The sequence below is a fragment of the Diorhabda sublineata genome, chromosome 8, assembly GCF_026230105.1.
Source record: "Diorhabda sublineata isolate icDioSubl1.1 chromosome 8, icDioSubl1.1, whole genome shotgun sequence".
Lineage (NCBI taxonomy): Eukaryota > Metazoa > Arthropoda > Insecta > Coleoptera > Chrysomelidae > Diorhabda > Diorhabda sublineata.
Window position 1 is genome coordinate 19,878,019 of NC_079481.1, and position 27,538 is coordinate 19,905,556.

At 30.5% G+C, this 27,538-nt stretch overlaps 1 protein-coding gene across 1 annotated transcript in view; it reads left to right on the forward strand.

Annotated features, from left to right (window-relative positions):
• Positions 1-26,024, forward strand: part of LOC130448125 (ataxin-2-like protein) — a 58,391-nt gene extending 32,367 nt beyond the window's left edge. Inside the window, exons 5-11 of the mRNA XM_056785342.1 lie at positions 2,004-2,183; positions 3,869-4,174; positions 4,577-4,713; positions 4,812-5,002; positions 10,057-10,244; positions 13,852-14,144; positions 16,027-26,024. Of these exons, the coding sequence (XP_056641320.1) occupies positions 2,004-2,183; positions 3,869-4,174; positions 4,577-4,713; positions 4,812-5,002; positions 10,057-10,244; positions 13,852-14,144; positions 16,027-16,191 (1,460 nt within the window). The 3' untranslated portion in view covers positions 16,192-26,024. The remainder of the gene's footprint in view (positions 1-2,003; positions 2,184-3,868; positions 4,175-4,576; positions 4,714-4,811; positions 5,003-10,056; positions 10,245-13,851; positions 14,145-16,026) is intronic.
• The last annotated feature ends 1,514 nt before the right edge of the window (positions 26,025-27,538 follow it).

Genomic DNA, 27,538 nt, shown 5'->3' on the forward strand with positions numbered 1-27,538 from the left:
TTGATTGTTCGACTTCCTATTTGACAGCATTGTTTTGATTGTGATTTTTAAATTCGTTGAATTTTTGGAAGTAGAGATTGTGCTCGAAGAAGAAACCTTTTCTCTTAGATTATTCAGGATAGACCATGTTTCCTTTGCAACATTACAAGAATTGGCGAGTTTCCTATTATAACAAATATCCTTTGCGGCTTTGATACAATAAAACTGCTTGTATTTGTTTTATTTTTAATATACGCAGTAAATTCAAATTTTCACCGGTTTCAATGTATATGGGTTGTTACAGAAAAAGTGATCTCGTCTCTAGGATAGGTGGAAAACTGAAAAAAAGTTGGGGTTTGTTCAGAAAAAACATTTCGTAATTCTATTCGTATTCAAGATAAAGGGTGTTAAGGTAAAAAATATACGCATTTTTCACGATATTGCTGAAACTATTGAAAGAGTAATGAAATTTCATATAATTGTGTTTTGTAAGTTGGTAAATCTTATGAATTTGTTATTATATCTGAATCTCATAAAGGAGGCTAATTACATGGTTTGTACCAAGTAGTAATGAAAATAACTAAGTAATGATGTTGATTCAATTAGAGTATACACGAATACACAAGTCTATCGTTTTTTTTTTCTATAGAATACATCTCCTAGCCCCGCTTGGGGGTTAGCTATAAGGACATTATGTCTTCCAATTCTTGACGTGAATTTACCTCTATACCATCGACTTCTTCCTTAAGATATGACCAAACTGTGAAGTCAAATGGATAACATCGCATGACCGAGAAGACCAATAAATTGGAGTTTCTGTTTATTCAACTAATTACAACACCTTCTGATTGGATGGCGTTTGTCAAAGTCATTGAAAAGTTTTCGGGTAGCTACAGATCTCCCCAATATTCTAACCACATCAAAAAAATGCACAATGCTTATATTGAAGAAACTTTAGATTTTTCAAAACAATAAATTATTTCCCATAATAATGTGACTCAAATTTTGTTTCGCCTTTCTTATTTATTTTTTCTATAAAAATTACGAATTTCCTAATTTTATCCCCAGGGAAAAAATTAATAACTTTTTTGCTTAGTGTTGTTGATCATTTTCAAATCAATATATTCCGAGTTTTAATAAGTGTAGAAAATTCAACCTCAAAAAAGTTATACTCAAAGCTGCTTGGTATAAACCGTGTTTCTAACGCACTCTATGAGAATCAGCTTTAAAAACATATTTGTATAAAATTTCATTACTATGTTGCCAGTAGCTTCGTCATAATAGTAAGAAATGTCTATATTTCTTCAACGCGCTTTGTCTTAAAAACGGATGGCATTACGGATTTTTTTTTTGTATTAGAAAACTCCAATTGTTTTTTAATTTTCTACCTATCCTAAAGATCGGCTCATCTTTTTTGCACACCCTAGATAAAACTGCTGAAATATTTACTCATTAATTTGGAGGATCCAATAATGGGATAGTAGTTAATCATTTCAAATGTTTTTCGACCTTTTGCACTTTTGCCAGATATGTATATTTCATTTTGATTAAAAGTTGGTGGCATCCTATTTAATGTTCTCCCTATCTGAGTATCAGTTCCATATGCTTAACTGAGGCCAAATACCACTTTCAGAAGATGGTTCCAGTTGGACACGTGTGGTTGCAACTAATGTTTCTGATATCAAGTAAATTCAGTTGTGAAAATAATAAAACATACATCGAATTGTTTAGAGAAAAGCTCACTGCTGGCATTCTTAAGAAACAAGTTGTAATTGAATTTATTGTTTAAGTGTTTCTAAATAAGTATATTTTATCAATTATTTGATTTTTTTATTTTTCTAGAAATAAATGCATAAATGATTATTAATTAGTTTTAGTTAATTTCTCAGGGACCACGCTAATACATAATGAGAAAATGAACGAATGTTTTTAAAATAATCTTAATCCATTGTTATGTACTTTCAAATGTATGAAAGTAATTATTCTCTCTTTTTATTTATATAAGCCTTCTCTTATTTTTTTAGGAAAGTATCTTCCACCAGCAAAACGAAAGAATCAAAATAACGGAAAATTGGTCAGAAGCACTCCACCTCCAAGTCAAAGTAGTAGTAATCAGAATACTCCATCGCCAAAAGAAACTAGACCACCTATGGCATTCCCGGCTTATCAATCTCCTATGCAGAATAATTCACATATTCAAACAGGTATATTTAAAATATGGATTTGTTTAGTTACAGTACAGAATTCATCCAAACTCAGTTCAAAATTAACATTATTATTTAGGTACCCATTAAGCAGATTGTTTATCCTCAAATGTTTGCATTTATTTTTTTATTTGAATTAGTTTCACCACTTACCTTCTGAATATCCATTGTTTAATATTTATACAATGCGATCCATATGTATGGAATAAACTCAATGTTAGCGTTATTAGGTACTTTGTGAAAAAAACCTGAAGAGGGTCGATTTTTATTCTCAAATTGACAATTTACAGTATGAAAATATCCCTCTCCAACACCCCCTCTGAATTATAAGCTCTCCCTCGAAAATTTTAGATAAGATAGGGGGTCGTGCGGAACCTTGTTGGAAAGAGATTTTAGTCGTTTGTTCAGCAATATAAAGTTTTTTAAATTTTGTGCAATTATAACTAAGAAAATTAATTTTTAAGATGTAAAATTTTGATAATGTATCTATCACAAAACTTTACATAGAATTTCGCATAATATTTAAAATGTACTAAACAATTAAATTAAATGTTCAAAATGACCACTTCTTGGCAATAACTGAGATGATTTTGGAATTCTCGTACAACATTTGGTATGACCTCAGGGTTTATTTTGTTTATTTCTTCCGTTATCCTAACTTTTAAATCAGTAATATTGTCAAGTCTATTAAAATATACTTTAGAAATAATCAGGTATCTGTTCTGCTAAACATCAGGAAAAAATCTTTGAACATACTAAAATAATAGTCAAAAAGGCAAATAATTGATATGAATCTAGTAGACTACTGTCATTTAAGTATATAAAGTTACTAAAAGACTATAATATTTGTGCGCGTATTAAATTTAATTATGGCTCATTTGCCTGAGACTCAAAGAATAGACATTTTGATTATGATTGATTGTAGTAATAAAACAAGAACTCAGAAGGAGATTTGTGAAATTTTTAACAATAAATACCCTGGTCAACACATTTCGCAGTCTAAAGATAGCAAAATTGAAAAAAAGTTTCTTGAGGCAGGAATTCTGTGAATTGATGATGAATAGAATGATTGCAGTTCATTAAAAAAATAGTTTTTTCTAATGAAGCGATGATTAATCATCCAAATGAGATAGATTGGATTATCTACTACCAACAAGATGGAGCTCCACTGCATTTTTCATGCACAGTTAGAGGTTTTTCCAAATAGGAGGATTGGAAGAAGTGGAACGATCGAATTGCCGGCTAGATCCCACGATTTGACTCCTCTTGATTACTTCTAATGAGATTATTGAAAATCTAAAGTATATTTTGATATACTAGACAATATTACTGATTTAAAAGTTAGGATAACGGAAGAAATTAACAAAATAACCCCCGAGGTCATACAAAATGTTGTATGGGAATTCCAAAATCTGTTATTGTCAAGAAGTGAATGGTGGTCATTTTGAACATTTGATTTAATTGTTTAGTACATTGAAAAATACATTATAAATATTATGCGACATTCTACGTAAAGTTTTGTGATAGAAACATAAAAATTTTAAGTATCTAAAATTAATTTTCTCATTTATAATTGCACCAAATTTGGAAAATGAACCGCATGATTATCAAGTTATATAAATTAGTTTAACTAATATCTGATATAATTCCTTGAGAAATAATTATTCAATACATTTTCATTTTAGGACCACTGCCAAATCAACAGCCTCACATTCTTAGTGCCCCAATTCATTCATCTCCTATGAATATGCAACAACATCCGATGCAACCTCCTAACCATGGCCCTCCACACCCACATTCTCACACACCACCTCATCAATTTCAACCGCCTATTCAAACCAGACAACCTCCTCCTCCTCCTCAACCAATAGTTCAGCAACCCCCTCCTCAACCCAAACCTCAGATGAATGGAGAAGCAAAAGGAGCACCACGTCAACAAAGGGTTTATCAAAATCAGCAATATCCACCAGAAATGAAACCAGATATACCAGGTGATAAATTTTTAGTCGTATTCTCAGTATTATTGAATAAATTAAGAATTTTTCGTAAAGTTTGAGGAGGAATTCATAACTTCTTCCAGAACTGCGAATATAATATGTTGAAAAATGGCATCTAATTTTGCTTTGGCTTTTAATTCTATTTTGGAACTACTTTTAAAAATATACATTATACGTAAAAAAAACTGCAAATTTGATACTTTCATTATTATGTACGAATTTATAACATAACATAATAGATAAGATCTTAGAAAATATTTGTACTTTGTCGAGATTTTCTCAATTGGATCTTAAAATGAAGAAAATACAATGAAAAGTACTAAAACTATTAATTTGCAAGGGTATGTATTTATTTTGAAATGAGTCAGTTGATAATAAATAAACTTTTTGCTTAAGGACCATCTCATCCACCAAGGCATAGAGATGAAACTATAAAAGATTTACATCAATTTGCACAAGATTTTCAATTGGCACCTTTACCAAATGAACAGCCTCCGCCGCAAATACAAGCCCCTCCTGTAGTGGAGCAAGTGGTAAGTAATAATAACTATGTAAGGGTTTTGATATTAACAAATCTTTTGGATATTAGATATTGTAAGAAGTATCGTTTTATTAATGATATATATTTCAGGTCCAACCTATACAACAAATTTCACCACCTAACAAACCTTTACAGCAGCCATCACCACCCCAACCCCAACAATCAATTAGCCCTAGACAAGAAAATATAGAAAAGGTCACAAACACTTTGAAAAAGTCCACTCTAAACCCAAACGCTAAGGAATTTGTTTTGAATCCTACTGCTAAGCCATTTCAACCTAGGTAAGTGACTCTTCTCCTATCTCTGGAGATTGGTTTCAAATCAATTACATTTGTAGTTTTGTACACACAGTACTACAACTTTCAAAATGGTGCAAATGATGATTTCGAACTTTATAAAGGCTTTTTTAAAGAGAAAATTACACAATTGAAAAGGGTATGGGTATGGACAGACAAAGAAAATTTTTCAAATCTGTCTGATTATCATCATCATCATCTTTAATAGCACTGACAACATTGATAATCTCGTTGAGATTTATTAAATCTAGTAGCGCAGATCTTAAGCTTAACAATATTAAAAGTAAAATTATAGCTATTTTGGAAAATAGATGTTCACATATTAAATTTAGAAGTTTCCAGGTAAATATTGTCTATTAGACTTTCATAGCAGTTATTAAGTTCAATTAAGTAATGTATCATTCATACGAACTTTCTTAAAATTTTGTCTATATATAACTCTATACGCGGTGATCACAATCCAATGGTCAGTTTCTGAACTGTAACTTATGAGTTATGTAATAGAGCAATTTCAATGTTGAATTTTTCTTTAGCCCGCAAGCACTGCGCTATGAGCATTTCAAATACCAGCCATTTATTGATTTATTTTTTTATGGTTTTCGTTCACCATATATATAGCTGAGTTATATACTTTACTTGTCCCGCGCATAACAATGTTTCATTTTAGTGTGTAGCAATCGCTTAGTGGAATTGGCTTGTTTAGCTGGGTCACGTCGAGTTACAACATAAGCATTATTTTTTACTTGACTCTTCTATTGTAAACACTTTTTTACTGATGTAAAAATCTTTATTGTTTTTTAATTGTTGAATACTAGTCAGCAAGAGTTAATTATGTAATGTACATATAAATATGGCTATTTTTCCAGATGGATAGAAAAAACAACCAATTTTGGTATAGCTATATGAAGGTGATTCCGAAGACATTCAAAAAGAGCTGATATTAATGAAAGTGATGGAGAGAGTGAGCATGATTATCACACTGATTCTGAGCGGTCATTAACGAAAGATATGAAAGTGAGAGCTCTCATATTTAACCTGGAAACAGATTTTATTAACCAGTTGCCAAAGAAGCCAAAAATATTTTAGATTTGTTTTTTTTTTTTCTCTTCATAAGTGAAGAAATGTTGACTAGTATTGTTAGGTATACAAATATTCATATACCAACTATTCAAAATAGATTTTCTAGAAATAGAGACTGATTTCATAGAAATAAAGGCTTTCATTGGTACTTCATATATAGACGTATAAAAAAATGAATCAACTGAATTTGAAGAAAATGTGGGACAAGGATGATGGCTCCTGGCTTTTCAAGCAGTAATGAATCTCAATCGATCTATGTTTATGATGAGAAGATTTGACTACATACACACTCGTTTAGATAAATAGATAGAAAATTTGTCATCTATTCGTAAATTATTTGATTTTTTCTTTGAAAAATGTGCAAATTATCAGATTAGTGAAAATGTGAACGTTGATAAAATGTTGAGTCCTTCAGGCTGCTGCAAATTTAGGATGTATATTGCCAATAAGCTAGCAAAATATGCCATAAAAGTCTATACATTGGCTGACGCACAAACTTTTTATACCAGCAATTTAGAAATTTGTCCTGGAAAACAACCAGTTACACCGTACCATTGCAATAATACCGCCTTTAGAGTCGTGAAACGTCTGTCTTGTGGCACACTAAACACTGATAGAAATATAACATCCGATAATTATTTCACATTCCACTAGCATACGATTTACTGGCTCACCGCATTACACTACTTGGATACTCAGGAAAAATAAAAAGAAAACCTCGCCCTTCTCTCTGAACATGAAAATAGGACCCAAGGCCGGTTCGGTTTTAATGAAAATAAAGTGCTGGTTTCATATATACCAAACAAGAACTAGAAAAAAAATGTCATGATTAGTTAGGTCAAATTAATCCAGCCTCTGGTGGTTGTGGGAAACCCGAAATCATCACTTTCTACAACAAAACCAAAGGAGGAATGAATGTAATTGATAGATTGGATGAAAAATATTCAGTGGCTCGAGTAGCAGATGGCCGCTAAGATTATTTTTATCTATCCTCAATATTGCCGGGATAACAGCCAAATAGTTTATAAAGAAAATAGCCTTGCATTTAACGCAACCACATTTATTCTCTTTAGCAAATTATCAAATGATGTACAAATTAACCCGCATTTTTAGAGACTGTGAAACCTGATGGAATCCGCGCAATGTGGCAAACGATTAAAAAATCGCAAGACAAAAAAGAAATGTTTTACTTTTTTTATGAACAGAACATGCATTTACTTTGAGTGATATATGTAAAGCGGATGCATTTGATGAAGATTGATGTATTATTGTTTACTGGAAATAAATATTTTACATGAATGTCTTATTATATATTAGCAGTGATATAAATAAATATATTAATTTATGTACTGATTGGTTATTTGTAAAACTTGAGCAAAATGCTCTATACGCGAGTGCTCGTGTATGTTTTAGAGGCGCTAATGCTCTAGGGTTAAACATGCAATTTTCATAAAATTCTATTGCTCTCTATGCTATTATGCTATTGCCTGGTTTACAGGAGACTATGTTCTGTGTCAACTATAAACTTAGCATTAATTTCTGGAATTTTTTTATTCTTTTGAAGGTTTTTCAATTATTAATAAGATTTTGTACTAAACAGTCAAACTATCATCTCTGAAACTTGAATCTAAAGTTTACTACTAGCAAACGCAAAAATAAAATTTTCACAATTTCCTCTTCTATTTCTAGGGTGTAATCTATTTTTCCTCGTATTGTCTTCAAAATTGTTTTAACTTAAATTTGAAATATTTTCATTACATGAAGAAGGTAAGCTGAGGCAACTCGAAAAGAATTTGGTCCGATGATACCTAGCAAAAAAAGAAGCTCGCGGGGATGTTGCAGCCAATATTAGTGGATTTGTCTGATTTCAGATATACAGTATCAAGAGGAAATCGTAGAAACGCAAAATGATGAGTCTCTTTCTTTATTATGAAAGGTGCGATGGTATGGCTTTGTGAGGAAACAGATATCAAATACCGAAATTTATCCATGTGTACAAGAAAATTATTATTACCATTTCCATCTTCATATTTGTTTTGTATTGTATTTGGATTTAGTGCTGTTACTGATTTACTGCTAAAAAAGAAATATAACACAATGTGAAGACTTGAGACTGAAGCTAACCAAATTGAAACCTAATATAAAGTCTCTGTGCAACAGGCATGAAACGCAAGGATCACTCAATTTAAAATTATAGAAAAAATATTTATTAAAATTATTTTGAATTCGTGATGACGATTGAGCTCCGCAGATATTTGTGTCTTTATTACTCTTCCGATTTTCTTTTTCTGGTGACGTCCACTGGAACTGCTGTAGTTGCTCAATATCCATTCAAACTAACATTCTTCGATATGCACTTGAGAGCAGAAAAATTTTCGGTGTGATACGTAAATTTCCGAAATATCCTACTTACTGGGCCAATGATTATTTCGCACTTAGAAAAGTCTTTTGTAAAAAATGAAAATCTCTGTCAACATAAATTGAATGAAAACATTCTAATAGTGAGTATAAAACAACGGCTATGAGGGTGTATAATTCGACAAAGCCAGTTTAATGGACTTTTTCATTTTGGAAGATGTTGCAATTTATTACAGATGACAGTAACAACTCTAGATGATAATCCTCTAATTTGAGAAGATGTTGGATTAACCTAAAATTGATCCATGATATCAATTTTTTTACTTTTAAAAAAAATTCTGTTTGTTTCTGTTTAGAATTTATTTCAATTTTCTATGTCATCTTTCCAAATAAATTGAGAGAATGCTAATATGGTCCTCAGACTGAGGCCAACTAAAAATTCATCTAAGCCAAAGGAGGAATAACCAGAAGTCATATTTCTTTGCTGTGTTACAATCGTAAAATCCATTTCATATTTTACTTTCCATCACAATTGTATTCCTATGTTATTGTGTCACCAAAGATTAAACATTAAGTTATTAGATCAGTCTATTATTCATTTCTTTATCTTAATAAGTCTGATTTATACTACTAAAGTTATTCAGTGTTTCACTTACTAACTTATGCAGTTCATGTATTTCAACTTATTAATTTCATTTAATATAGAGCAAAACGGAAACTCTTCCCTTATTACTAGTTAACATTTTTTCCCTTAAGGTATCATAAGTATACCCAATATTTTTAAGAATAAATAACTAGGGAAGCAACAGAAAAAAGAAAATAAAGTTAATTAAAGTCAAGATATAGCAGCTAAGCATGAAATATCCTCAAATTTCATATTTAATTTGAAAAAGTAAGTGACTAATGAGCTGTAGATGTGCATTGATTAAAATTCTTCAAATGGATTAAACATGTCTAACTAGATTAACTGGGAATTGATTAGTTTGGTTACACATTGTATGATTCAAAATTTTTTCCAATAAAGCATTTTTTCAGGCTGTTGGATGGGATATAAAATTTTTTCACTTTAGGTTTTTTGTAGGCACATCAATTATTCACTTAATGCCAATTGATAATTGAAATAATCAATATCATATGAATAAAGTCATTATATTCCTGAAATTCATTTATTTGTCTGAAATTTATATATGATATTTGTAATGCATGTTTTAATATCTCTATTCTTAAATAAACATATTATTCATCATACATATGCCACAAAACTATGTATTTTGTAATGATACATTTTTAAAAATAAATTACTTCATTAGGAATTGGAGAATTCTGAGGTATTTGGGCCAAGAAAAGTCTTATAAATGTTGAAAATATAATTCAAAGATTAACTTTATTAAATTTATATATAATCTACAAGTATTTTGGGTATTTTATTTTTCATTCCATCTACATCACCACCCTTCACTTGTTAAATTTGGAATGAATAAATCATTGATATTCTTGACATATTTAATATTTTTTTTTAAATGCGCTAGTTTTATGACATTGATTCAATTTATTCCGATAAAATATCTCATATAACATGAATATGTTTATTTTGGTTTTAGGTCTCCAAGTACTCCATCGGCAAGCCGGCCACATACTCCACAAACGCCTAGCCATAGCCCATATATCCCTGCTACTGTTGGTGGTCCAGCAGTTCAGCCTCCAATGGCTCCACTTATGATGCCGGTCCATTATGTTATGACCAGTCAACCACAATATCAACCTCCACAAGGCAATAAAATACGTCGCTGTAAGATATCCATTATTTATCATTTCATATTAGAATATTGCCTATTAGTTTGGGAGGTCGCTGTATTCATAGGAATTTCTCACCAAATTAATTTTAATCTAAACAGTGTTCATTGTTTAGAAATTAATAGATTAACAGATCGCTATTATATCATGCAAATAAATAACTAAGTAGTTTTTAAAGCTATTTTCATTAAATAAAAAAATTTTCAGCTGTTTTACTGTGAATTGTGAACAGTGCTTTAGCAAAAAATGTGCAATTAAACCACCAAAATCAATAAATAACTAATTATTTAATGGATATAATAACAAATACTGTTTATTTTTTTTTTATCTGAATCTGGGAAAATTTGGTTAAAATGAGAAAAACATATTCACTCCTTATATGAAAATCAAGCTTCTTGTATACCATTGTATACTGTAGTGCACTGGGAGGTTTTTATTTATTTATTAATACAAACCAAAGATTGACAGAAATCAATATTTACAACTTTTTACTTAAAATTACGACTTTCACAAATTTTCAACTTATTCTATAAATCCATGTATCGACGTTCCTTATCCTCTTTAGCTTCTTCTATTTTTGCGAATATTCTCAAACATAGCCAGAATAGAGAGAGAGATATTAGCTTTCTTGTCAAGAAAATTTTACAATGTTGTGGAATAATAAAGTCTTTTGAGCAGAAATGCTTTGTCAATCTCCGAAACTTAAATTAAATATGTTTGCTATTTTTAGTTCTCAAGATAACTGATTTAATAATTTTTTGGCATTGACGATGATGGAATTTTTTAACAGGTCAGAAGTGGGCATTTTTAAGTAAATGTTCAACTTTATTGCGAAGCAAACAAACGGATTCTAAAATAAAAAGGGCTGAGAGATTTAAAATTGAAAATAGGTCCAGATTATTTGTTACTGCGTACTTAAATAGTCAAAGGACAAAAAACCATAACATAAACTAAACAACCTATTGATACTTATTATATTATTTTGTTACTTTTTAAACTCATTATATTGGAAGTTTCTATAATACACTTTTGATGTTAGGATATGATTTTTTTTCTTACTTGAATATGATTGAATCAATTAGGATTTCAAAAAAAAAACAGCTGGTCTACTTCAAAATGATGGTTATTTTGTATTGTTTTTTATGGTGTTACGAGGACTACTAGATCTGTTTCAGTGAAATCAATATGATCATAATAATTATCAAATATGAATGAGTACTTTTTAAGGTTACTAAGTGGTAATCCACTCGCCGCTGAAAATAGAAGGACAAACTTCTAATTTAAGGTGTAGTTAACCCCTTTTCATTAGATGAAAAGAGTTTCAGTCAAAATCCTGCTAATTTTCCACCAGTTTCCGATATACTTGCTTTTCAGTCATTATTTACCGCTTATCAACGCTAAGCGTAACACTGTTTAGTCGAAAAAAAACCGTTTCCGGTAGGAAAATACGCGCTTCTTTAAATAGCAACTCTAAGAAGAATACAACAAATAACTTCACAAACCACACAGAAACTTGCGGCAAAACTATTTGTTTAACCCCTGGCGGCCATTTTTAAAATGGGTATCAGCTGATTTTGACAATTCGTTGGATTGCTCAATAAGCTAGTGCAAAAACTTTGAAATAATGCTAATTTCACATTGATAAAAAAATATGTGTTAACTAGCGGAACCGACCGTTAAATGATATCCATCTTCTCCTTCCCAAAATATCAACGGATACTGCAATGCATCATAAGAACGATGACTGTCTTGAATTATTTGCATGGTATTGTCTCTGCGTTGTATACGTATATCTCGACGTTCATTTGAATCACCAGCAATAACAACTGCAACTTCATTCACATTTGGAACATTATATAAGCCTGTGTACACTCCATAAGGCACTTTGTCCGCTTTAATTACAATGACGTAGTTGTCGTTTTGGAGTCTGTTTGAAAGAGACTTGAAAAAACGTACTAATTGGTTATTGTTTTGCAAGAACATTTCCAAAATATCAACGATTTCTCACTCCTCCATCTGCTTTATATGGTCGTATACACAACGTGTATTAGCTCGTTTTTCTTCGTCGCCCATAAAGTAAATTTGTAAGAATTTTGGATCGGCATCAGGCATTGGAAGTAATGAACCTATTTGGTGTTACACTTGACCTTTAATCTTGAATTTAGAGATTTTACGCAAAAACAACTTTGATTGAGATGTATTTCCAGCTAATAGTGTTTTCAAAGGTTCTGGTGGCGGATTTAGTGATGGCAGTGAAATTTTTCCAGATGAGCAACATAAACCGGCAGATTCACTTTTGTATTTGAAAGCATAACAATATTGACATACTTTGTCCATACTACCAATCATGATTAGCGAATGTGATGAATAGTCTATTTCAGGGTCATATTCAAATGCAAGACGATTATTAAACGATGCTCGTGCCAGTGCTCGATGATTTTGCACCCGCTGTCGCTCATTTACTCTGTGAGCGTCGGTCACTCGTTGACGCGCCTCTCGTTGCCTTATTGTATTAGCACGAAGACGTTGATTGCGTTGTTCTGAATTCTCATTTGAACGTGAGTTTGCTATTTGTTCTCTTACATTGACATTAGTTGTAAAGTATTCTTCTACTGTTCTGTTCAGTCGGTGGTTATGGACCATTTGCGCATTATGAGAAGACGTGGCAATTTTTTGTGGAAATAAAATACCATGAAAAATACACAACAACCAATGTAGGTAACTTCTAAAAGTGAAAGTTTACAGGGCCCAACAAATATTGTAATTATAATTTCATTTCTTAGTTTTGTATATTCACCATTTCCAGTACAGAATAATTCAAAATAAGAGATCATTTTGAAATTGTATTTGTAAAACCTATAAATTACAAAAAAAATTTGTAGGTTATAAAAATTGTAACAAATATGTTCAGCCGAAATGTCCTTTATGAATCTTCAATCAGATATGTATCATATAGAGTAGCATAGCAGTATGAATGTTTAGACACTATCAACCATACACATGAAGTCTGTAGTCTCCATAGTTTAGACTATACTTATGCTAACTTAGAATCTGATCTCAGCGCCATCTACCAGGCGCAACTGAAACTCAAATAACTTTTGAATATCTGACATGACTGCAGCGCAGTCTGCCGATATTCTGTGGAAAACGTTCTAACATCAACAACATTTTAAAAATAAATGAATTCATTGATAAAACATTATCTAGTTGATCAAAATCGATTCAGCCGTTTAGAAGGATTTCAATTACAAACACATGTACAGAAGATTATATATATAAAGATTGGGGCTATGTGAAACGATATTAATATTTATTTACGGCATATTTACATTGAGCACAACACTGCTTAGTAGAAAAAAAAACCAAAAAAGCTTCTTTAGGCAGCAACTCTTTGAAAAGCGATTTCGCAATGGAAATATTTAGGTCTAAATTCCAGCAAATAACTACACAAACCACACAGGAACTTAAGGCAAAACTATTTGTTATACCGTACCGTAATTAAATTGGAAAGATGTTTTTTTTTTGGACATTTAATTTTTATTTACAACGCTATTGTAATATTTTTTAAAAGTTTTGTATATAAACCAAAAATTCTATTGTAGTACCGATGAGAACAGACATGGCACAGCAAATGCAGGTAGCAGCTGCCACTGGTCAGCCGCTACTAGCTCCAGCTCCAATCCAACAGTTCATGTATCCACCAGCAATGAATCAGGCTTACCAACCAATGCACATGACACTCAGAACTTATGAGCCTTCTCCACAAATTCAGTATATGCCTCCCAATCCACATCCATCGCAGACACCATCTCCGGCTCAGCCTCCACAATATAATCCAGCTCAAGGCCCTCAAGCGCCACCTCAGCAGTGTCAAGCAGCACCACCACCACCGCAGGTAAAGAAAATATTTTATCATATCATTATTATTTAATCCCAATACTGATACATTACGCAACTAGTGTAGAAAATATGATATTTCATGCGAGTATGACTAATCCAAGGGTGAAACTAATATAATCTAACTCAGTGAGTTATTAATCCAATAATTTTAAGGATAGTCTATATATTTTCGTAGAGTTTACATCGTTTCAATCATTATGGTCTTTATGGCAGCATTGCTATCTGAGCAGATTGAGATTACTGTGTTTCTATAGCGTTGATCAAGTACCACACGTCAACATACCATCACAGCGAATACTTAGTTTCCCAAGTGTGAAAAATTCAATTATTTTGAGTGTACTCTACAGAAGCCCACTCTGGTCAAGCCATCCCTGTACCAGTTGGCATTTATTTTACCTACAAGCCTTTATTTTTAACGGCGGCCGTCTACGTCTATTCATTTAGTCTAAATGTGCAAGATCGAGTAGGGCTTCAAAGACCCGGCATTTATTTATTCCTTTAAATTGGAACGTACATTTGTTTGAGCGCATATAAATGTATTTCATGTATACTTATTTCACAATACTGGTTGTGTACCATTAATACAGATGTTTATATTGACTTCTCAGGACTCCATTTATAGCAAATAAGTCTACTGAAAGGATAAATAATGACTGTTATTTAGGTTGCGTATTAGATTAGCCCTAGATGTATGTATGTAAAGAAGACCTTTGAAAATATTGTAATACTGACAATCTTTGCAAATCCTGAACCATATGACTGTGAATGGACATATTGACCTATCTTATTTTTTTTATTTTAAAGGGCAAACCAAACTTTAAAATCAATTTATGTTGTCTCTCATTTTATGATTTCTTTAATTTAGAGTATAAAAGTCAATGAAACTACTTCTATAAAACTTGTAGAATCCATGTTTTCTTTCCATTTCATAAAATTCCTATGTATACAAATCGTATTTTTTTAAATTTTGATGGTAACAATACAATAAGTTTTAGTCGCCATCTGGCAGAATAGAATCTACAATAATTCATCTTCACATGAAAATTTCATTATAATTAACTGATGAAAATATTCATAACTAAATTTTATTGAATTCATATATATACACCTAATATCGTTGATTGGTAATGGCTCCAGGATATCATTTCATACTAGTAACTAAGTTGGTATTTTTGAAGCCGTTGGTGATATTCATATTGAACACACTGTTTATACTACCACTACACCAAAACTCACAATTACACTGCCTTACGCGCGTATTGATAACCAAGTTATCGTCTTCCAAGAATGAAGGTAAACTAAACCTATTAAATTGACATCCTATTTTATACTAAATTCTCCCATCAATGAACCCTCTCCCGAGAAAAATAATTCCAGCAGGAAATCCTTCTTGGCTGGAATCTCTACTCATATTCCTAAACTATTAAACTATAAAGTGGGCTGTAAGAACAGATTGAAGAGAGACTTCATTGATGTCTTTGGGTTCATTTCATACTAGTGAAAAATGTACAACTTTTCATGCTAACTTATAGGATGAAATATGTCTGTGTTGGTTGTCGTAAATAGTATAGTTTGCAACTAGTGTTGTTTTTACTTGTATGAAATATCCCATTATCCGTATGTGTTGTATACTATAAACTGACAACCTATATGAGATACGTAATATTTTACCCTAGCACGAAAAGTGGTCTATTATATTACAATATTGTCAAATTAACACTAGTGCAAAATGCACTAGTGTTGCACTGTGCTTGTACTAGTTCGAATGACGAAATATAAGTATTTTCTGTAGGCCATTAAAAAACATATTTATTATCCAATTCATTTTTATTTGTATTGTTTAAGAATTAATATGTACTTTTTTTTTAAATTTTCAGAGTCATCATCAATTTCCATTAATGTATCCGATCATACCAGCACAGCCACACATGATGCAAAGCATGCAATATTTGCAGCAAGCCCCTCCACCTCCTCAACCACCTATGCAAGTATTGATGCATCAACATCACGGACAAGGAAACCCACATGGACCTAATCCTTAGCGCTAGCGGTGGTTGTTGTCGTAGGTAAATTTCAAAATATTAGTATAGGCGCTATCTCGGTGCATGTATGTTTTGTCTTCGTCCTAAATTTGTTTATTTAATATCTTAAGGTACTGATCAATTGCATTGTTATTGGCATAAAAAAAAGGGGGATGAAACGACTGTCTCAAACGTTGTAAGGAGAGTATACATTTATTGGTACAAAGAAAAATGCAGGAATGAAGAGGGTAGGTTAATAGAAAACAAAAGAGAAAATAAAATGACTGAACTTTTTATCTATTTTAGCGATTGAAGTATTATTAATGAACCACTTTCGCAAAACTTTAAAGCATTGTTATGAAATGAGTTGAGGTACTCCAAAAACATTGTGGTGAAAAGAAAAAAAAAGTAAAAAAGGTATCCTTGCACGTTTGGGACAAAATAAACGTTAACAAGAGAGAAGATTGGCAGCACACACTAGTCAAGTATAATAAAGGAATATGGCATAAAACAAAAAATATCATATAAGATAAAATAAAAGGTTCGAGCAATACCTAGAAACACGAATGTTTTGTTATATAATTTATACGAATATTAATGGTGGCAAATATAAATAGTTAATGGAACCACATTTATTTATTGCTACCAAGTAATGGCAGCATTCGAAATCATATATAAATTAAATCAAAAATAACTAAAAAGCAAACTTGATTAATAAAAAGGAATATATTAATCATACATCAATAATAACAAATTGAAATTAAGGAGAAATTCTTTGGCATACTTTACTTACTGAAAACAAATGAAATACTATACAAGTTACGAATATACGGGAGATGTTCAGAAATTTGATTTGTGAAATAAAAAAAGACAGTACTGCTACAGTCAAAAAATTCACTGTGCACAAAACTCTGCATTTGTCGACGTAGCTCCTGTGCTTTTCTAGGCATATTTTTGTAAATCTTCGTAAAATGGCTGTGCATTGAAACATGTTCATTGTTGTACCTCGAAGGAGGTTGATCAAATAAACCAATCTGAAACCTTGTAGGAGTCATTTTGTCAATTTGTAGTGTCTGATCGGGCATTGTTGTAAATGAACAAACTACACCTTGTGTGAGTTTTCCCTACTTTCTTTACTAATACACCTTGTATACATCTCTTCTGATTGGAAGTTTTAGCAATCCTACAATACTATGAATTTTGAGGAAGTATACCAAAAATTCTGCAGAGGTAATATTTCAGTACCGCAAATTACTTTCTGTATCTTTTAAGTCTCCCATGAATGATTATTATACTGTATATTTGTTATACTTCAATAAATTAGTGTAAATTGTATTTTAAAGCAAAACTCCCTTGTTTATATCATACAATAAAATTTGGATTTATTGTATGTAGAGATCAGTGTCTATGGAAAATAAGATATTAAGTGAATAATTTTAGGGCACAGTCACACATACACCTAGTCGGGGCGTCTAAACTAAATCTACATTATCAAATTTTTAAATTCTGGTGGGTTAAAGTCATGATAATGTTAAAAGTTGGCGTTGTTATTATAAAATTAACATCAAAATTACTAGGCAGGAAATTTGAAACATATTTTCATATTTCCGTAATGTGCACTTTTGAAATCTGATATATATTATTAACAATGTCGATAACATAGTATTTCTATTTTCAGTCTATTATTTACTTTACACTGAGATTCTGATGTATATGAATAAAAGCAAGTACTGATTAATTCTGATATTGGAAAACTTGAAATATGTAAACTTTTTTACTGATTGGAATCATATAATTGGATATATTGTTATCCAACTCATTTGCTTTTGAACTATTTGTAAAACTTCCTAGTCGATGGTCAGTGTTGGTTTTATATCTCAACTATGGTCAGTAATGAGAAAAGAAAACTTGATTATATTATAATACGATTATCAAATTGTATATAAACGTCTTATGTGCCAAGACAATTACTTGGAATGTATACATTTATGCTCAAAAAATTTACTTATAATTTTGGAATTTTGAGAAATTCCTTTTTGGCCAACTAAACTAAGCTCCATTGCTTTATATTACCAAAAAAAACAATAATTGTGTTGTGATACCATCACAATATGTGGTAGACTCAGGAAAAAAATTAATTCTATCAGTTTTTCATAAAAAGCTGATAGTCTCAGAATATATTTTTTTAATATTTGCTACACATTTCGGCTCATTTTTTGGTTAAATGAAGATTACAAAATGGTGAGAGTAATTTTTGAACAAAACCAACTCCAATTAAACCACAAAAATTTCTGATTTTTAAATCTTGTTCTATTTAAAAATACACTCCCAAAAGATATTTATTCTCAAAGTATTTTCAAAGTAATCATAATACTCAAATATTATTATTGAGATTTTAAAAAATACAATTTTTGTTGAAAATAATATACAAACAATATTTTCATCCCAATTTATAATTCACTTTATAATAAATGATCATTTTGCTTGAGCTGTTCATATTTTCCCAATTGTAAGTTCTCTTTCATGTCGGTATTAAATTATACTCAATACTCATTCAGAATATATACACAGTTCTTCAATACATGTGCAAAAATTCGGGAGTTGATTTTCCTTATGATATATTGATAGATCCTTCCTGTAAAACAATTTCCTTATCTCGCCCCATTCCGATACATCGCCTTTTAAAATTGTTGAAAATTAAGTAAGGGACTAACCATTGATATTTTTTAACATTCACAACTCTTATTTTCGAGCATTACTTTTGAAAGAGAAATCAGTTATTGAGATAGGAAACAATAAAATGAAAAATGGAGTAATAAAATGTGTATGTTGGTTGTGAAGACGCATGGAAAATACAAAACTTTAAATTTCCACATTCAGCTGTAATTTGACAAAAAAAATAAATACTTAATCTTAATCATCACCTTTTAGAACTCATAACTAAAGGGTTAAACTGATGAAATTTTGTTATAAGAAAGATCCATCATAATTTCTGACAAGTAATAACTTTCGAAAGTTTCTCAAATGAATAAATTCGCTCTATAAATACAATGCCGAGCATAAAATTAGCGTCTCCCCGTAATATTAAGTTATTTGAGAAATTTTTTTGTTTCTCGGATTTTTCCAGTCGCCACATAATTTTCTGATGGTTTACATGAATAAAAAAGTTTCTGTTGTTGAAAGTAATGGAAATTAATAATTTTAATTTATGCTAAGTGATGAAAATGAACAATTTTACTTTGCTATGATTTTTGTTGGAACAAAATAAATTTTCTTGGATAGGATTTTGGATCACATTCTGCAAAAGATTGTCCAACAGTATGGCGCGAAGCTCTCTATAATTTCTGTGGGCTGGCTTATCCCATGTCATTCCAAATCTGTTCAATGGATATACATAAATCACCACTTATGTTTTTTATAGATTCCGTCAATATTTTGTTTAACTAATAAGACTACTTAAAAACAAACAAAAAACCTAATTGATAGAATATGAATTATTTTCTAATTGAGTGATTCAAAGGGGTGTAAGACACTTTATTCATAAATTTGATTTAGTCTAGCTCGCTTTGCTCAATCGTGAACTTGATTTCAGAGCAATGTAGCAATAGATTTCAAAAGAAAAAATTATCACTAAAGACTGAAATGAAAGGATAATATTCTTTATATAACAATTTTTATGAGAATTTCAAAATTAATAATACAAACTCGGATTTTCATTCTAGTTTTTACAAAAAAAATATTTTTTATATTGTATTTACCTTGTATTTCCTTTTCCAAAGATGTTTTTTATAATGATGATAATACAAAAACAATGATATATTTTGGTTAGAAAACTACTTTTTCAATATATTCCAAATTTTAGAGTTTTCCTCCCACTCTTCTATACAGTGTAATTTTTACAAAGATATTTGAAAAAAATATTTTAGTCATCAAATCAGTAATTTTTTATTAGGTGGAATAAATTTCATCATCTAAATCCTCTTATTTCAGTATGATTGAGGTTTACCAATACTACACTAGTTAATCATATAGTGTTATGAATTTTTAATTTGCATTTTTAATCGTTGATAACATTTATATCTTGTTGAAATCAGTTTTTGTTATTGTCATTGGATATATATTGTTTTTATAAAATATTAAACTACTTATATATATTTAATTTCTAGTAACCAATTTTTTCAATCTATATAGTTTCTTATGTTTGTAACTTGTATAAGTCTTGCACAGTTATACCATTATTATTTTTAGATAATGTTAAAAAATGAAATTAAGTTTAATAATAACACTAGGCAAAAAAAAATTATCAATTTTTTTCTCTGGATAACATTAGTCTGCAAGCAGTGCTGGTTCCAATTTTCCTTGGTAGCGCTTTTCAATTGTGGCGTGATCTTGATGAAAGCGGTCTCCATGCTCGTCACTTCAAGCGACAATGTTTTCCGGAAAAATCTTTAGGTGGGAATGTAAAAAGTGTATTTTCAAGGAAATATTACATCCCAATTCATAATCATTGAGCATTTTTTATGAAGTCAGAATATTGAGAAGATCTATAGTTACCAAAAAAGTTTTCAGTAACTTTGACAATCGCCATCCAATCTTCTCTTTTTTTTTTCATTCAAAGTGTTAATGAATGCCGGATCTTTGCCTAATTTTTTGATGTCGGCTTCGACAAATACACCTTATATTTCAGCGTCATTCACAGAAGGAAATTTTTGTTTTAAAAATTTGAAACCAAATCCATCTTTGTCTATGGTTTTCACTAAAGTTTTTATTAGCACTAATTTGATGTACAAAGATGGTAATATCATCTTTCTAGGGTTAACTATAGGTTCATTTTTCAAATTTTTGAAGAAATGTAGACCGTTCTTGGCGGCCATATTGATCTTACATATGTTCATTTCTTTCTCGGTTCTACCCGCATAAAAAGCATTAGTATTTTATGTATCCAATTTGTATTTCTAAAACCAAAGCAAAAATTTTCAAATTTGCACATATCAATCATTTTGTTTGCTGTATTCTATCAATTTTAACACTACTTTTATAATGTATTTTTCTCTTAAATGAGCTCCGTAAACTAAAGGTGGTGATGGAAATTTATTTTCGTTATCGAGCAATATAGCCTCTAGACTCGACTTTAAGCATTAAATAAAGAGTATCATTAAGCCCTCAATGTCAATACAGTTCATTTAGTTGTTCTCTTTAGAAAAAAAAATTAACATATGAACTATGACGTTTATGGTACAGGGTAACTTTTAACTCCTGTCTTCAGCAGATTCCACTGTTGCAGTTTTGAACTTAACTCTTCAGCTTTTTCTTTGGGCAAATCCAAATATCTTATGAAATAATTAGACTTCAATAAATTGGAGAAGGCACAGAAACTTCTATCGAATGGGGGAATGTTTTTGATACAAAAGACACCTCCGCGTATTTTAATGATTGCTGCGATTTTCTCGAAAAGCGGTTGATATTGGTGAAGCAAAAATAACAGCCGCTCATGTGATTGGTAGATCCGCGCCATATCCTGATTTACCAAAAGGCATTGCTGAATATTGTGCATTAAACCAACCTATCAAATTTCTGTGACACGAGATACAGAAGATATGTGTCACCTAATATTTATTCTGGTTACGATAATCCAGGTTGAAATATGCACGAGAGCACTTATTAATTAAATGTCTTTTTTGGCATCCAGGTGTATATTCACCGCAAATGTAACAAAATAAGTTGGAAGAATTAACACATTAGCGTGACATTTCACATGATTCAGCTGTCAAATAACTTCCAAAGATGACTTTGCGAAAATAATTGATGAAAACTCTGAGCTATTTACAGATTATAACGGAAAAGTGACAATTTGATAAAAAAATATTGAAACGATTTTAGACGTAAATGACAAAAACTGATATTTTTTGTGTTAACTTTTGAGACTCTACCAATAAAATGCACAACAGATTTGGTTTGAATAACTTTGAAGGTTGCCTAGTATAAATGATATCTTAAAAAAATCTTTAAGTAGAAGAATTAGAATAATAGATTTATAATTTATAAAACAAATTACATGATATAAATATCTTGAAAATTTTAACCGACTTAGCTAACCTTATTCTGGTTGTGATTAATAATTCTATAGTGACTGAAGCTTTCTAAATTTAAAAATTCACTTTTTCACCAAAAATTAGTTGTTTTGTTCCTCTTTAATTTGATATATTTCAAAATAATTCAATGAAGGCTCTATTAAAAGTTTTTATTACTACTTAATAAATATATACAATTCAACAATATATAAAATTTTAACTCATATTTTCTTGTTTTTCTTTTCGACAATTTGCACTATTAAAAATTCATATTTAATAACAACAATGTAAAATTATGGAGTTGTATTATCGCTATTTTTATATTACTTCTTTATCTTTTTCATAGTGGCAAATTCTTATAACAACGCCAATTATTCAACAATATATTATGTTTATTCAAAAATATTGTTATTTTTTGTTATCATTTAATTTTTATGAACTGTTATTTTTCTATAATTAGAAAAAAATTATATTTAATATCATCAAAAATTACAACTCATGTTATCTGTCTGTAGGTTATCATATTCTTGATAATTTTTATCATATATTCTGGGTGACTCAAACAGACAGATCGTAGCATTTTTTCACTATACCTAGAATATTTGGTAAAAATTATAAACCTAAAAATGGAAAAACGGACATTTTCAGGTTTTCTCTCTTTAAAAGTTTTGCCGTTTTTAATAATGAAATCATTACAAACTATTTTCGGTGGTTTATCATTCCATATTTTTTTAATATTTTTTTTTCTGCAAGATAGCCACTATTGTTTTGTTTCCACATCTTTATATCACCATAAATACTCATTCAGAAATCTATATGCATCATGTAAAATCGAACCCATAATATACTTTGCTTTAATCTCAGAAAATTTGTTATTGTGGCATAAAGCACCTCGGCAAAAAATCAAGTACGTATAGACATTCGTAAAAAGAAATTATTGATTACATCAACGCTTGATATTATTAAAATTCAAGCATTCGTTACAAAAACAACCATATTCCTTTGTCTTATAGAAAATCAAAGGAAAACGTAATTATTCCAACTTGGAAAAATAAACAAGCGCTAACAAACGAAATTTCCAGTATATGCATCATTTGCTTTGTACCACGCTTGTATTTGTAGAAACTTAATAAACTCTATTGTAGTTTTAAACAAGGGCCATTTTTGCGTTAGAGAAATATTTATGAAACAAAATAAATTATTATTAACTGGAGTACAAATCTATGGATATTAAAAGAATTAGTAACATTATAATTACCTTGTGACTATATAGAAAATTATAATAAATAGACTTTATTCTCTTTGATCTTGAGAACAACATTTGTTTTGCTAAAATGCAGCTCTTGAGTCAATAAGGTGGAAAGCCCTTGTTATATCAAAATATATGAATTACGAACTTTGCTGTTATCATAAGAAACGCCTCAATTAAGAAACAGAAACAATATAAATTGACATCAAATGTGAAATTAGAACATAGAAAAATCTCTACACGCAAATTCTCAATTTTATTCTTTTAACCAAATGGTATTACGCAGAATATTAAATATTATACTTATACTGTTTTGTTAGAAACACTTCAATTAAGGGACATATCGACGGTTAAAGTGCAATACCTCGTATCATTTTTTATTAAATTTTACAGAATAGCCGAAAAAGTGCTATTTTTTACGTTTTTTAGCATATTATTAGTTTTAATAATATGTACTTACCTCAAAAACGTCCAATACCTTAAAACACCACTCTCAACGCAACTCTTATGGAAAAAAACAATGTCGGCTAGCAGATACGAGCTTTTTTAGTTGTCGTAGGTAGATGGAGGTAGATGAATTGAAATTATTCGTGTAATAAACTCGAAATCCGCAAAATCGTCACACACGAGCCGTCGATATGCATCGATTAATATTTATGAAATAATTATTAGCAGGGGAAAATATGGAAAAATCACTGCAAGAAAAATAATCATGAAGGAAAATCAATATTAAATCACTGCATTTTGTAATTAAGAACACGTGAATGTCTTTCAAAAAAATTGTCAAGTATATTTTGCTGTAGTAAAACATCTATAATATCAGTATAAAATCTCCCAAATTTGCCTTTCAACTGTTTACGTCTTTTGGTTCTAGAAACATCTTGCTGATACTTATAAGTACAATCTTATTGCTTAGTGAATAATTCATACTTATCATACTTGCATAGTATTCAAAAGTTGTTCAATACATCAGAAATAAAGTAATTAGAACTTACATGAAGAATATCTAAATTTTTGTTGCACATTTCACGCAAAAATAGCTCAGTATCACGGTTCTAAAAAACTACAGGGTGAGCCAAATAAGACCTACTGCCGAAAATTTCATGCAGTGGGTCATAGTTTGTCTAAGAAAGTTGCATCATCTTATTGAAAATTCAAAAAAGGATTTTGCTCCGGCATTAGTCGTAAAAAGTTTTCAATCATTGTTCTGAAAAAAGCTTTAGAAATCGCTTGAAGGATTACATCTTCATCATCGAAAAAATATCAGTCATAATACTGCACCAAATATATCTTATGTGTGCAACTGATGTTCAGAGCCCCCAAATCAACAGTTTTAGTTGTTAATATAACAATTTAATTGGAAATGCGTTTCATCCGACATCAAAGCATCATTTAATATAGTCTTTGTTGGTCGTCTTTATGTATGGATACATCTGAACATCCAAGATTGAAATTTTACGCAATGACGTTCTGGAAAGGCCCAATTGGCTGGAACGATGACTACATGAAACTGTCATCTACAAAACTCAACCCCAGTGTCCATGTTGTCTGCAATGCGAATATTTCAATGGGTACCTCTTTTAGGTCGGTTGTCCACTAAACCTAGATTCTAGAAATGAGCGACCAAAATCCTTTCATGAAGAATGTAGATGATATTGGATTAAGTTATTAACGATTTTTCGCTGCGTCATAACTATCGGTCGTTGATAAGAATAGAATAACTCGATAATTTTAACGTTTTGTTTTATATGGTTCTATAATCAATTTTCAACAATAAAAAAATAATTATATCACGAAAAAGTTATTTAACATTGGTAATTTTTATTTGGCCCACCCGGTATAAAGCCCGAGATGTAACAAAATCTTTTTTCGTTAATAAAATTGGATCAAACAAGTAAGGATTAAATAAATTGATTCAAATTAAATAAGAGTTACCCTCAATATGTATATAGATTAATGTTTAATACCTGTAAAGAAACTCGTCGACTCTACCATGGATACAGAAGACGGGTTTCACAGAATCGAATATTTTAAATTAATACAAGAAGTTTCTTAGGCAACGTATAAAATCTGTGAAATTGTGAATAAATACAGTTCGAATATCAAAACAATATTTTTTAAAAATATAAATATTATGTAAAACAATACATCACTGAGAAAATTATATAGTAGTACAATATGGGTTCGAAATTAGTTTCATTATTATGCCTGTTAATTAGAAATCTGGCAGCATAAAGGTGCTTCTTAGACACTTAAGGTGCCTTAATCTCATTTTTTCTTTCTATACATTCTTTGTAAAAAATTATTTGGCACCTCAAATTATTTCAACACTTAGTTTGAATAATTGAAAAACATCGGTTTCAACAAAAATATTACATTTTATAACTACATAATTTGTAGTTTTTAAAAATAACACATTTTTATTCCGTAAAAAATATTATGTGTTGTTTCAATGAAAACATTCGAAAAAATTCAAAATTTGTAAAAATGTTAATATTTTTTTTTTTGCAAATATACTCCGAAATTATTTGTAACATGAGTGTTTTTATTTATAATTCCTGTTCTGATTTATGGTGATTGTTATGTATGTATAAACATCAATATTGCACTTCTATTAAACTTGAGTGCTTCATTTTATCAAATGGCCAGCGAAAACCAGGCATTAGTAGAGAGAATATGATGATGCTCTGGCAAAGCGAATGAATAACGTGTCAAGGTTCAAGGTCAATGACCAGCTAAAGTCAAAGGTCTACGACCAATTATGTCCAACATTAAGATCCATGGCAGTGATCGGTCAAAGTCAAGTTGAAACTTGTAATTTTATGTCTGGAATTGTTAGTGCAAATGAGCGGTTAAAGTCCGTCCAGTTTTTATAGGTATGCTCTGATGATATATAAGTTTGGTGCACTACGCATGACTTAACTATATATAATCTATTACGAACACGAAGCCAACAATTGATGGGAACACAGGTAGGGAAAAGGAGAAACACTTTCATCTTCACTACCGACTAAATACACTATCTCCATATTTTATAACCTGATAAAGCACGATACACGATCTAAAATATGTGTTGACAATTTCTAAAATTTATTGAAAACATTTTATTTATTTAATTTATTTCTGGAACTTAAAACACTTTCCCCAACCAAGATCAAACCTTATGTCTTGGAATAGGAATGTTAAGAACAGGTCAACCGTTTAAGCAAAATTTTAATGTGTTGACACAGGTAGGATAAACCAGTTCACCACAAGAAGTCGAATGCAGTGCACCGGATGGAAACTAATATTTGCCTGATCTTACAACCCAAAAGTACCATAATATTAGATTTTTCTGCACTGTATGTGATTCGCCCAATCTAAAATATCTTTACGATAAACGTCACAGTTACAGGTCCCTCTAAAAACTGTCGAAGCTCTAGGTTCCCGCTTAAAAAAGAACAATGACATATTTCCAACTATCACGAAAATATATGACATTCTAAGTGACCATGACTAGAAATCATAAATCTTATAAAAAAAAATTGACGAAATACTCAGTCTCCACAACAAATAGTCTGAAAATGAACAACAATCTCTATTCCAATTGCTTAGGGCAGCGGCTCTCAAACTTTTTTAGTGACGGAACTCTTTTGGAAAGCGAAATACTTGACGGAACCCTACAATAAAACAATAGTCTCTAAAAGTATATTCTTTATTAATAAGCATAATAAACGTAGAATGTAACATATACTTATTACTTACTTACATAACAAGTATAATAATAGAAATAGAAGATATTAAAAAAGAAAAAAAATAACTAATGGGAGGTATGAAACTGTTTTTTATTTTTCATTAATTGGTTGATATCAGGTTTGATAGAAGACAGTATATATGTAGAAGATATGTACAAAACTGATACAATCAGAATACAGCAGTAGAACAAAAAAAACTTTGTTTCTAGCAAATAGGTACTTATCGCTCCGAACGCTAATCGTCGACTGACTCGAGTGTCGAGCGCGGTCGTCGCTTTTATAGTCCTAGCCTCGATCTCGAACATTCTTAAAAA